We start from the raw sequence: 14134 nt of genomic DNA, 5'->3' as shown, positions 1-14134 counted from the left end.
TAATTATGGAGGGAAATGAAGGGGCATAATTCCTAAATTATAAAAATAAAAAATAAAAAATAAAAAAGGCAGTTCGGTGCACAAAGCTCCAACGTATGTGGGGTATGGAGAAGCAGCATTACCATAATGGATATAGCCCTTTGGAATTAAGAGGGGGAAAAAAAAAATGAAAGGGTGTGACCTTTTGGAATTAAGGCATTGTAACCCCCTCCAATCTAAAGTTGCATGACATTAAAAACAGGTGGCTTGACAATAAAAGTAGGGTTCTTGAAGGAAGTAAGATATCTCAAACTACGTATTTTTAGTTTCTCTTTTCTACTATCACTTCTTCAATTCCCTATTTAAGTACCGAAGTTATCCCAAGAGTATACCTTGAATTTTCCTCAATTACTCATTCTTTGTAGGTGATCAAGATTATAAGTTGCTCCCAGATCTTGGTGGCAACAACTGTATTCAACATGTTTTCATACTTCGAAATCATTTTATAACCAATTAATCATTTTTCATAAATATTCAAGACATCTCTCTTAATATGTAAGACTTAGTCGATTTTTCATCCAATCGTCTTCCTTCAAACTACACATTAAATTTTTACAATTTTTTTTTTTACAAAGATATCTTCTTTTAAGTTGGAGTAGCAAGAAATTGATAACTTCAGAAACAAATAAATGAAGATATCACTACTACACATACCAACAATATAAGTTAATTATGATATTGGCTCAAGAAAATTTAAATAAGTAAAACATAACAAAAAAATAAATGAAATTTTGTTTGTTAAAAATAGAGAAAAAAACAAGACTTTCAAACACTTTAACCCTATATTTGGAGAGGCATTAGACTTAGATTTGTATTGAATTTAAATAAAATATAATTTAAAATTGTATTGAAATATGTCTAACCACCATCCAAGGTCTACAATTTATACTCTCAAATGCAGCGTACTACGACTTACATAACATCGATTTAAGTGGTTGAAAATTTAATTATTTGTCAAATACAGATATAATATGTACACATTCTTAAGAAAATTATCTTTTCAACGGGAGCAATTGTCTTCACTCAAAGCTACCTAAATCCACCTATGAGCTTATTCTAGCCTCATGACTTGAATGCTAGTTGACTCGAGGTTAATCCAATAATCAAGTTTAGTACAAAATGTGCAAGCCTCTCTTGACTCACCTAGTACTTAGCTCTAATACAAAAGAAATGCATTTGCTCACATCCACACATGTACACGCACAAAAAATTGCCATGTGCTTATGCGCGCACACCAAAAAAAAAAAGGTTACAAAAACAATATTTCATGTAAAAGCTACAAATTGATTAGAGAAAGTGAAGACTAGGATACAGTAGACATTTTAACTAGAATAAGTATAAACTTAAATAATAGCTCCGGTTTCTCTCAACGTATGTTTAAAAAAAAAAAAAACACTATTAAATGTAATATTTAGAAGCAATTATTTCTAGTTGGGTACTATTGATGCTTGACAACGAAAAATAAGAATCAAAATCAATATAAATCGCATGATTGCCCGCCTGAATGCAATGAACCGCATCAAATATGAATATCAACAGTCAACTCATGGGGTTGAATTAGTAACAATCATAGTTGCCTAGAATATTTGTTTGAATAAGAATTTTTTTCCTAATATCATCGAACTCTTCCCTATCATACATCCGAGGGCATTCCAAAATAACATGCTAAACCTTGAGAGAAGGAATAAAAACACACTGCATTGTCTTCATTAAGGATTCAATCTTAGAAGTGAGCAAAAAACAATTATTCGCCTCCGACGATTATTGTTGACCCAAAGGTCCCAAACAAGCTTATAAAGCTAAGGATGAAGTTCAACCTAAAAAGTGTAGTGTATGAAGAACTACGAGATAATGTTGTCACGATAAAATCGCATTCAAAAAGTTCTAAACAAATTTTATCACCTCAACCAGAAACTTGTTTCCACACACCTCTCAATGAAGACCAAACATGATAGCAGATCAGAATCTGAATGTATTTAGACAATGGATGACTTAATGAGTTTACCAAAAGGCACTCGCATTGCCCAGCAAGCTCCATCATCAAGAAGAATGGTGGAATTTGGATCAGGCTGACCTTCCATGGCAAATGGCCATAATTGTTGCTTTTGCAATTGAAATCATGAAAACTCCCAAAAAAAAAAAGGAATCCTACAATCAGTACCCACCATAGTGATCGCCTTCAGGAATTTTGCATTGGCCATTAACAGAAGCTTGCAAATCTGAACTGGAAGCAAAAACTTAACAGGGTTTATCGAACCACAAAGTATTGTCTTCAGAATTTTACCACTGCCCATTAACTGAAATTTGCTAAGCCCAAACTTGTAGCAACAGGTTTTACAAAGCAAGGGACTGGGGACAAGAAATTAACGGTAAGATGAACTTAATAGGAGGGAAATGATGATGTGGCTAACCGCTATTTTTTGAGATTCCCAATATGGATGTGCCAAATGGACAACTGAAATCCATCAGTGCAACAAACAATCGAAAGTCTTACGATCTGATTCTACAATCTGGTTTATCTCATCGAGATTAATTTATTGTCAGTCACCAGGTTACCTTGAATCGAGTATGGCATAAATTGCAATGCTTGTAGATTTTAATGTTCTATGGAATTTTGGATGACAGTCCAGTAGGAATTTTGACCCTTATCTGGAAATTTCAGGTTCAAAACTGTGTTGGCATCATACATCGACAACATTTAACAGGAAAAGTAGATATCAACTTCCCTGTACCTTATCTATTAATATCAGTGAAAGTGCAAAGTATATACCCTTTGATTTTCATCAATTTAACTTAATGTTGTAAAGATCTGGAAGAAGCGAGCTCGATGCAGAATAATTATCCTCATTACTTGGTGCAGAGATGGAGGAATCAACCCATGGGCCATCCACCGACATGCCTCACCGCATTTGTCGGTCATGGGAGAATGTTGAGAAATCTGTTAGATTGTCCTGTCCTGGCTTTCCAAAGGCTTTGAACCTCATGTCCTGGTTCATGCCACTGATTATCGGTGTTTGCACTGGAATTTGTCCCTCCAGCATCCTCACTACAGAAGACATGGCTGGTCTGAGAGTAGGAGATGGGTTGGTGCATAAAAGAGCCAAGTTCAGCATACTCATTGCCTCTTCTCTGGCATAGTTTGAGCCGAGACTTGGGTCAACAAGCTCCAGAAGGTTACCCTGTTCTTGTAGGACATAGGCCTTTTGATTCCATAAAGAAAACAAAAGATGACATTAATAATCTCGAACTTACCAAGCATGCAAAGGACTAATGTTAGAATTTGAAATAATTATGCATTTACAAACTTTAGTATGTTTCATGTTTTTTCTAAGGTCATTAGTCGTAAAGTCAAATTTTCCTTCCATGACAATTCGCTGCAGAAGATATGGATTTGTACAATCAAAATCTATCAATTGGGAAAGAAAAAACATGTATGAAACTACAACCAAAATGGTGTCTTTTTCTGTTTCTTTCGCTTCACTTGAACCAATACAATGTACCTACATTACATCCATAGATACTTTACAAAATTTCAAGAAAATATGAAAATACTAGAGAATAATTTCAGTCCATGAGTTCCCATATACTTTATTTCTCACTTAACAGAGAAAATTATAAGAATATGTAGACATTTTGGGAACCAGAAGATAGAATAGAAGACAAAATGTAAAACAAACAGATAAAGAATACATTACCCAATCAAGAAGATATACGAAGTCCTCCTTTGGTCTGTAATTTGTATTACTTTTACCACTGACAATTTCTAGTGCAACAACTCCAAAACTGTAAACGTCGGCTTTATCTGTCAAGTAACCCCTCATTGCATATTCAGGAGCCATGTAACCTCTGAAAAAGAATTGGATAGGACCAGAATAATAGTAAGTCTCAAGAAGTTATTCCATCCACATCATTACTTCAGCAGTACTTGTGCACATTGATTTCCCTAACTGATTTCCTAATCAAGTATTTTTTCCAAAAGCAGTAATTTTTAAAATAAAATGGGTTGTACTAAAAATAACAATGTCATCCAAATGCCATCTGATTCTTGGACAACAAAATCAAGCCTCAAGTTCCACTAGTGGAATCGGCTGTATGAATCTTTTTCCATCATTCTGTAAGAGCTAGGGCATTATCTTCAAAAAGATAAAGACTGCAACCAAATCATTTCTATCTCAGTTTAAGTTATTTCAGGTCTGTTCCTCCCCTTTTGTCAGCCTCTTAGCAACCACTAGATCATCCCTCCCCACTACAGCACTATTTGGTCTATATTGCAAGTGTCTAAATGACCTTAGCTGTATTCTCAGATCTCTTACTCATGGTACCCTTATCTTACCATGGATACGTTAATTCCATACTGAATCTTTCAGAGCTATACCACCCATCCATCTGAGCGAGCAAAAAATAGAGATCTCAGTCTTTTCTTTTTTAATGGAAAATAATACCAAGGAAATGCATCAATGCTGCTTGAAGAATTAAGCATGATCTTGGTCGTATATTTGGCGTTCTCTATTGTCCAAAATATTTAGTAACTAAAAGTGGGTGAACTGCATATGATTTACAGTAGAGCACTGAATCTACTCTTAATAAAAAAGAGAATAATTCAGGGAAAAAAACACCAATCCTTGCAAACCTTCCATAAGCCAAACAATTCACACAAACATAGTTCTCCACATATATACATAATTTTCTCTTCTCAAATGAGGTGCATCCTCTCCAAAATTAGTACCTCAAAATTATTATTATTATAGATAATAAAAGAAGATATGTTAGATAGAAAGAAGAGAAGGTACAACATGCGGGGACAAGGAGTCCGCCAAATAACAACAAAAAACCGTCAAAGAAGAAAGAAAAGAAAAAAAAGAAAGCAAAACACCCAAGATCACAAAATAAAAGACTAAATTAATCAAAGAAACCCCTTTTCAAACATTTCCATCATAATTTATCAAGCTCTTTAAATTCATTAACTCACTTTGACGCTTCATCTTTTGACTTTTGCCACCATCCAATCGCACTTCATTTCCTCTTAAATCAGTCAAATTTAAATCCATTTTATTCAAAAATCTCAAGCTTCTACCTCGTTCTTAGGAATCTCCTTCACTGGTGTAGGCAAAATTCCATCCCTACGCTGTAAATTATTAACCAGACCATTTTCAAAAATAGATACTCCCTCTAAATCTTCCAGCCAGAAAGGATGAACATAAGATAGATCCCTAGTTCATCAAAATCAGAAACTTAAACCATATTTTTCTCGAATCTCATCCAACAACAATTCCCCACCACAGTTGAACTCACTAATATCGTCACTCTCTGAATCTGAAAAATCCTCCCATTTCTTTATCTCTGTTAGCAGAATTCAAAATTCTATTCAACTCTGCGTACTTTAACATTGTGTACATCCCAATTTTATAATACAATCACCTAATCTAATAAGGAAATAATCCCTACAGAATAATATATAATCTCCTACATTTACACACTTTGCTAATTTACCCATTATACACAAAGATACTCGGGATTTTAACACTCCCCCTCAAGTTGGATCATAGATATTAATCATCTCCAACTTGCTAATGAGATCATCAAAGTTCTGCCGTGCCAACCCTTTCGTAAAAATATCTGCAGTTTGTTCTTCGATAGGTACATAGGTCATACAGATAGTTCCTTCTTCAACTTTCTCTTTGATAAAATGTCAGTCCACTTCTACATGTTTAGTCCTATCATGTTGAACTGGATTGAGAGAGATACTGATGGTTGCTTTGTCGTCACAATAGAATTTGAGAGGAAATTTCATCGGGACTTGTAGTTCATCCAAGAGTTTTCGTAACCATAGTCCTTCACATAATCCTTGAGCAACTACTCTGAATTCAGCTTCGGCACTACTACGAGCTACTACATTCTGTTTTTTGCTTCTCCAGGTTACCAGATTTTCCCAGACAAATGTGCAATAACCGGTGGTGGACCTTCTATCTTCCATTGATCCTGCCCAATCTGCATCTGTAAAGATCTCTACTTCCTTGCTTTCACATTTCTTGAAGAAGAGTCCTTTGCCTGGGGAGCCTTTGAGATATCGAAGGATCTTGTATACAGCATCTAAATGAGCTTCTTTTGGTGAATGCATGTGTTGACTCACCACACTAACTACAAATGCAATATCTGGTCTAGTATGTGACAAGTAGATTAACTTACCAACCAATCTTTGATATCTCTCCTTTTCAACAGAAATTCCACAATCGTCAACCCTCTTTACTGCTTCGATCGGGGTTTCACTAGGTTTGCATCCTAGCATGCCAATTTCAATTAGGAGATCAGTGATATACTTTCTCTAAGAGACACTAATACCCTTTTTCGTTCTAGCAACTTCCATGCCCAAGAAGTACCGCATTTGTCCCAAGTCTTTAACTTCAAATTCAGTAGCTAGAATTTTCTTCAATCTTTCCATCTCTACTGTATCATCCCCATTTAAAATTATGTCATCAACATACACTATTAGAATGGTTCGCTTACCTCTTTCAGACTGTTGAAAGAATAGGGTGTGATCAGATTGCCCTTGTCGATATCCTTGGTTCTTTATTACTTTTGCAAATCTGTCGAACCATGCTCTGGGAGATTGCTTGAGTCCATACAAGGACTTCTTGAGTTTGCACACTTTGTTTTCTTCACCTTTCTTGCTAAAGCCTGGTGGTATTGTCATGTAGACTTCTTCTTCTAACTCACCATTTAGAAATGCATTCTTATTGTCAAGTTGTTGTAGTGACCAATCTAAGTTGGCTGCCAAGGATAGGAGAACCCGAATTATATTCAAGTTTGCCACCGGTGCAAATGTCTCTGTATAGTCAATGCCATAAGTCTGTGTGAATCTTTTTGCAACGAGTCGGGCTTTATATCGTTCAACTGTCCATCAGATTTATATTTCATTGTGAAAACCCATTTACAACCAACTGGCTTCTTTCCTCTCGACAAATTCATTACATCCCAAGTCCCATTTTTCTCCAGAGCCCACATTTCCTCCATGACAACCTCCCCCCATTTATGTATTTCCAGAGCTTCCTGAATATTCTTTGGAATTCTCATCCTGTCAAGGTTAGAGACAAAGGCACGATATCCTATAGACAAGCTTTTATAAGACATATATTTAGACCAGGGATATTGGGTACATGACCTGGTTTGTTTTCTGACTGCAATAGGTAAATTGATGTCATTAGGTACAGGATTATCAGAAGGAGGCTCATGAGACTCATGGTTGTTCGAAGCCATCACCGGTTCCAATGCGCTTGGTGCCTCAGGTATGAGATTCTCCCTGTTCTTTGTGTTTGGCTTTCTTGAGTAAACTAGTATATCTGTGTTGTTTTGCTTCCATGCATCTCCCCTTGAGGTTAAGTGCTCTTTTGTGTTTGACAGTTCAGGAAGTGATGCAATGGGAGAGTCAGTGGATGGGTCAGGGAATGATGATGCAACAGGAGACTCAGTAGATGGCACCAAGTCAGTGGTAATAGGAGACTCGATAGACTCAGTGGTAAAGAAGTCAAAGAACCGATCTTCACTCCATTGCTCCCCCTGAAGAGAGGGCTTTGGGAAATAAGGAGTGGTTTCAAAGACTGTGACATCAAGGCTAACAAACATTTTCTTTGAGACAGGGTCATAGCATTTGTAGCCTTTCTGAGTAGGAGAGTAACCAATGAAAACACATTTAACGGCACGAGGATCCAATTTATCGTGATGGTGTGCATGAATATGAACAAAAATCGTACAGCCAAAGATTTTCAGTGGAATACTGGAGGGGAGTCGTGAGGTAGGAAAATGTTTTTGGAATTTCTGGAGAGGAGTGGCAAAGGAAAGTACTCGACTCGGCATTCGATTAATGAGATGTGTACCTGTTAAGATGGCATCTCCCCAAAAGTAGTTTCTCATGTTTGTAGTAAACATCAATGCTCGAGCTACTTCAAGTATATGTCTGTTTTTTCTTTCAGCAACCCCATTTTGTTGAGGGGTATCCACACAAGAACTCTGATGAACAATCCCATTTTCTTGAAGATAAGTTCCCAGAACATCATTAAAATATTTCTGTACCATTATCAGTACGTAAAATTTGAATGTGAGTCTAGAATTGTGTTTGAATCATGGAATGAAAACTAACAAAAATGGAACGGACTTCGGTTTTATTTCTCAACAAGTAAACCCAACAAAGACGAGTATGGTCATCAATAAAAGTAACAAACCATTTTGTATGGGTGCGATTGAGAGATCTTGAGGGTCCACACAAATCACTGTGAATCATAGTAAATGGATTAGATGGTTTGTATATGGATGTTGGGAAAGAAGCACGCCGATGTTTTGCAAGTTCACACATTTCACATTGAAACTTAGGAGACATTTTATTTGAACAGATAGACAGAAAAAAAGCTTTAGATATTGAAAATTTGGGTGACCCATCCTAGAATGCCATAACAAAAGTTCATTATCTATAGAAATAGATGCAAAATCACAAATTACAGTATTACATTGTTCACTCAAGCTTGCCTCCTCAAAGTAGTAGAGTCCCTCATACGCTTTAGCAGTGCCAATCGTCTTCCATGATGATAGGTCCTAAAAAACACGATGAGATGAAACAAATTTAGTAGAGCAATTGGAGTCTTTTGTCAATTGGCTAATGGATAACAAGTTGCAAGATAACTTAAGAACATGTAGGAAAAATTTTAAGGTTACGGAGTTAGATATGCGAATACTTCCTTTACCGGCAATTGGTGAGAGTGAACCATCTGCAATTTTGACTCTCAGGTTTCCACCATATGGCGAATAGGATGAAAACAATTGATAAAACTAGTTATATGATCAAATGCATCCGAGTCAATTATCCATGGTGATTATATAGTATTTAAGGCTAATAAATAATTACCTCGGTGAGCTAGAGAACCAGTGGAAGACTAACCCGATGTTTGAATGGAGGTAATCATTTTATATAGTTGATCCAGTTGTTCAGGGCTGAATGCACTACTTGGACTGATATTATCGTTTTTTTCACCTTGTAATTTTCCAGTTGAACTGTCAGTGGTAGCCTAATACCCACGATTTTTTTGATAATGTCTTGGTTTCCAATCTACAGGCTTTCCATGAATTCCCAACAGGTTTCTTTTGAATGACCTGGCTTTCGACAGTGCTCACACCATAATTTGCCTCTTTGTGGTTTTTGTCCGTATCCTCCCAAACCTTTTGAAATTAGAGCGCGAGAAGTCCGACTCACCCGAATTTAGGGCTGGTATTTAAGACCCAACGCGATCCGGCTGTGGCTTCAGCATCATGCGTCTTCGGCTTTCCTCCCTCCTTACTTCAGCAAACACCTCTTGGGTTGATGGCAGAGGTCTTCGGCCAAGAATTCGTCCCCGCACATCATCTATATCTCGGTTGAGGCCGGCCAAGAACTCGAAGACCCGTTCGTTTTCATGTCGTTTTTTGTATCGTGCGCTGTCGCCAGAGCATTCCCATTCTATTTCGATGCTCACGTCGAGCACCTGCCAGAGATGGGTCATCTCCATGAAATACTCAGTCACGCCTCGCTCGCCTTGCCTCATTTGCCACAACCGGGTCTTGATCTCAAAAATCTGCGAGTAACTTTCGACGTCAGAATACGTCTCACGAACTGCGTCCTAGACGTCCTTCGCCGTGGGTAAGAACAAGTAGATCTTCCCAATTGAAGGTTGCAACGAGTTGATGAGCCTAGTGGTGACCATGGAGTTTTCGGATCTCCATTTTTGCAAGGCTACAAATTCGGTGGAATCGGGTTTCCTCCGTTCGCCGGTCAGATAACCTAGTCTCCCTTTCCCTTCGATTACAAATTTTATGGATTGAGCCCACTCACGGAAATTTTTTCCATTTAATTTTTCCACTTCGAGTGAAAAAGTTGTGTTGTCTAGCCCATTCAAACCTCCAACAGATGTGATCTCCGAATTGCCGTCGATATTTTCAGCAAGGGTCGACCCTCTGTTGTTGTCGGTGCTGTTGGTGATAACAATGGCCATAGTTAGCTAAGGTTGAGAAACCCTAGCTCTGATACCATGTTAGCAGAATTCAAAATTCTATTCAACTCTGCGTACTTTAACATTGTGTACATCCCAATCTTATAATACAATCACCTAATCTAATTAGGAAATAATCCCTACAGAATAATATATAATCTCCTACATTTACACACTTTCCTAATTTACCCATTATACACAAAGATACTCGGGATTTTAACAATCTCCTTTCCTTTACTTGCTCCATTGCTACCACCAATTTCCTTCTTTGCAAGAGAGTCTTCCACTTCAATAAATTCTCCTTTAGAATCTCTCCTTAATACCTTTGGCACTGACTCACCAGATTTTTCTCTCTTATCATCAAACACCTTCCTCATCTCTGCACCCATACGAGCTGTCTTCAGATGAGCATAAACCTTGTTGCTCTCAAACCTGTTAGAATTTGGACAAAAACATCAGAATTCACCCCCAAGACAGCATCTAATTTTTTACTCCTTTCCACCACACATGTTGATCCCTCTTTAACACTAGTCTCATCTTTAATATCACACAAGTTTGTTTCGAAACTAACCTCCTAGTATTCTAATTTTGTTCCAAAGCTTGATCATTTCGATTCATATCTTGGAGATTTGGAGCCTGTGAGAGAAGTCCATTGTCAAAAGGTAAAAAGTCCTTCCCACTTATCAACTTCTAAACACTAGGAACAGTATTTTGGGTCTGCCCATTATTGGGATCCAACAAGGGAGTACTTGAATCACCTTGTTCCTTCAGCATGGAACCCAAAAGATGTAATCCGCCCTTTAATCACCATATTACTGCCCACATCAGACTTACCTAAATATTGGGCCTGCTCAAGTAATTGACCCAGTTTAGACAAGAGAGACGTACCTCCTTTTTCAATTATTTGGGCTAGGTCCAACACAAGAAAAAAAAAAACCACCCGGCCCACTCCTATTCACAATCTCCTCCCCAAAAACAACCCCAGCTGCCTCAGAGAGACATGCAGCTTCTCCCGGAATTCTAGCTTCCTTCGCATTCTGGTCAATTGATTCTGGTTGGTTAGCACTGAAACTGGTCTTTGAGAACCCCTAATCCTTCCTCTTGTATTGTACCTCCACAGCTATAGCACTTGTCTTCTCTTCTGACCTCCCTATCCTGATTTTTAGATAGATCTTGATTTCTGCACCTTCCCTTTTCTGGCCTTCCTGCAGGACCTGACTCCATAATCTAGGACAACAAGAACCATCTGCAGCTACACCTCCAAAATCCTTGTGAAATTTCTTAGCCAACTCGCTGAAATCGCTTGCAAAGTGACGCCACCCTCGGCCTTTGAGCGGCCAGGAATAAATACTGAAAATTTCTTACCTTTTTTCCACCCCAACCCTAACTCCAAAAACTTCCTCACCTCCGTCCACCTAATAGACATCCAATACTGTGTGATACCCTTATATACATCGAAAAACTGAAAACAAACAATCCATCAGCAAACCAGGATGCAGCCTCTTGCAAAAACCTAACCCACTTGTTTCAGACAAACATTATTCTCAACCACGAGTAAATAAAAAACCCTCCTGCCCCCCTCTTTTTTTTTTTGGGGGGGGGGGGGAGGCAGAAGCCACCCCACATAGCGGCCCCGTCCCAAGTTTATTAATAACACTCACTTATGACGGAGGAATACCGTAGAATCAAAAGAACACTTGGGGCTTACATAATAACTAATAAAACACCCCATGCATCAAACCAAACAAAAGAAAAAAACAAACCTATACCAATACCAAAAGGAAACCAACTAAACATACCTCATATAAGTTGTACCCATCTTATCCAATCTATACAAACCTTTGATAACTCTAGGAAGTTGACTACTATTTGTAAACAAACTATTCCTCCTCATGGCACCTTGTCGAGCCAAAGCATATGCCACTTTATTCCTTTCTCTATACAAATGATTTATACAAAAATTTACTCACTCCAATAAACCAATAAGCTACTCCCAAAAATCCCACAAATACCATAAAGAGCATTTATTGGATCTTATCCAATTTACTACAATATTCGAATCATATTTAATGTCAATACTGGTATGGTCCAATTGTGTGCAAACCTTTATTCCTTCCATCACTGCTCTCAATTCAGCTTCATTATTACAATAATAACTAAAATATTTTTAAAAATAAAAAATAAAATAACATGTACAGTCTCTAAGGATGCCACCACCACCCGCCGGCTCTAGGTTCCCAAAACTGCCCTTATCCAAATTTAATTTCAACCTCCCTTGCCTCGGTTTTAGCCATCTCACACCTTGCATAGCTTTATTCTTTTTATTCACAATCTGCACTTCCATATTTTGCAATATCCGAACATCAGCATCATTTAAATGAGCCATAACTATCATATTCTTACTCAAAACCCGCACCCAATTCTTAATGGACAGCCACACATCTGTACTACTCTCCAATTTTCCCTCCATTCTAGCCACACATCACATTCTCCACAATCTCCAAACTACTAAATAAGGAATCAAACCCATCAATGTTCCCAATTGAGAGTATCGGGAAGCCCTATTAAACCATATTAGGACTCTTTCTTTTTAATTTTGGTGCCTAAGGAAAGGTACACCTACCTCCACTGAAACCTTCCTCCATACATCAGCAGCAAGATCTCCCTTATTCAAAATATGCTCCACATCTTCTCATTGCCTCATCTCACAACAATCACATGCCAAAGCAAGTGATACCCCCACCCTTCTCACCTTTTCATCAACGCTTAAGCACTCAAAAGTAGCCTTCTACATATAGATAGAAATTTTCTTCGGTAACCATTTGTTCCAAACCCACTTTACCCAATCAAACTTTGGAGCTCTAACTCTGATAGCATCCCATGCCGACCTTGTATTAAAACCCCCCTGCCCTTGTCCAAGCGCAGATCGAAGGATTTTCCTTCGATCTGTAGTGTTCAATTCAACATTCCCTACAGCAGTAAGGTTCATAGCAGCATATGCAGAATGTTTCGCAAGAAAGCAAGAGAGAGAATGAGAAAGAGAAATTGAGACATCCCTGACCTTCCCGCTTTGAGCCCTGAAGATGACCTTTGTTTCGCAAGAGAAGAAGAGAGACAATGAGACATAGAACTCAAGACATCCCTGACCTTCCCACTCTAAGCCCTGAAGATGACCTTTGAAGAAGCTTTGACCTTGCTAGGGCTATTGCAAATATGAAGCTACGAACTTGAAGTCTTGCATGCAGTAAGTTTCCACTACATTCTAAAGAGCTTATTGCTGTACCAAATGGGAAGAACCAGAGCCAAAGAATCGAAGAAAAAAGAAATATCTTCCTCTAATGAGTCACTTCTTCTGGTCCATCTCTGCTGCGGCAACTCCTCTGGTCATCGAAGCAGCACTGGCTACCTTCAAGACCCTAGGGAGATACACGAGAGAGGGAGGGAAAGTCATTTCACGAGAGAGAGAGAGAGAGAGAGAGAGAGAGAGAGAGCCCAGCACTGCTAAGAGATTCAAACTCAGACATTTCCTGAAGCTGTTTCTGCATTTATGATAAGTGTATTCAGTCTGAAATTTTTTTAATCAGATCATGTTCTGAGGAATATTATAACAGAACTGGGTGAAGGAATTCTCAAAGATTTAATCTTCCACGGTTCCACATCACATACATTTCAAATGCCATGATCCACTCATATGCTTCTCTTTCTACTTTCTACATTTGACTAAAATGCAAACCAGTGAAAATAAATGGCCTGTCTATTTACTGTCAATGACTTCTATTTTTTAATTTTATAGAGGGAAGAGGGGAGGATGGTGTTCAACAACATGAGTCCATGCTGCCGCCAGTAAGAGAACTTACTGCTGAGCTAGCCCTGGTTGTCCATGGAGATTTACTTGATTACAGTGGAACCTGATTAAATCTGAATTGGGACAGCATCAAGTGAATTTGAGCAGAAGATTACCTAAAAGAATTTAAACCCCATTACATTCAGATAATGTAGTGGATGAGGCAGGGACTGATTATGTTGATGCTAAGGATGTAGATGATGCACGCGCACTTGACTCCAAGGAGGCCATTATCAGCATG

General features: G+C 38.1%; 2 protein-coding genes across 2 annotated transcripts in view; both read right to left on the bottom strand.

Annotated features, from left to right (window-relative positions):
• Positions 1-2608: 2608 nt before the first annotated feature.
• Positions 2609-8609, bottom strand: LOC131151087 (probable LRR receptor-like serine/threonine-protein kinase At1g53430). Its single transcript, XM_058102278.1, has 3 exons — positions 8538-8609; positions 3735-3885; positions 2609-3239 (listed from the first exon to the last, which is right to left on the bottom strand). Exons 2-3 carry the CDS (start codon positions 3876-3878, stop codon positions 2940-2942), a joined length of 444 nt encoding a protein of 147 aa, XP_057958261.1. The 5' UTR covers positions 3879-3885; positions 8538-8609; the 3' UTR covers positions 2609-2939.
• Positions 8610-10234: 1625 nt separating this feature from the next.
• LOC131148927 (probable LRR receptor-like serine/threonine-protein kinase At1g53430) overlaps positions 10235-14134 on the bottom strand; it is a 10638-nt gene continuing 6738 nt past the window's right edge. The window contains exons 7-10 of the mRNA XM_058098890.1: positions 11162-11276; positions 11009-11086; positions 10808-10896; positions 10235-10481 (exon numbers count right to left, since the gene is read on the bottom strand). Of these exons, the coding sequence (XP_057954873.1) occupies positions 10235-10481; positions 10808-10896; positions 11009-11086; positions 11162-11276 (529 nt within the window). The remainder of the gene's footprint in view (positions 10482-10807; positions 10897-11008; positions 11087-11161; positions 11277-14134) is intronic.

Source organism: Malania oleifera, chromosome 1 (genome assembly GCF_029873635.1).
Source record: "Malania oleifera isolate guangnan ecotype guangnan chromosome 1, ASM2987363v1, whole genome shotgun sequence".
Classification (NCBI taxonomy): domain Eukaryota; kingdom Viridiplantae; phylum Streptophyta; class Magnoliopsida; order Santalales; family Ximeniaceae; genus Malania; species Malania oleifera.
This window is presented reverse-complemented; position numbering and strand designations above follow the sequence as displayed.

What these genes read in the sequence shown, in the direction of transcription:
- LOC131151087 (XM_058102278.1), bottom strand. Translation starts at nt 3,878, where the DNA reads ATGGCTCCTGAATATGCAATGAGGGGTTACTTGACAGATAAAGCCGAC. An exon ending in TCGTATATCTTCTTGATTGG is followed by an intron (nt 3,240 to 3,734) that starts GTAATGTATTCT and finishes TGGAATCAAAAG; the next exon opens with GCCTATGTCCTACAAGAACA.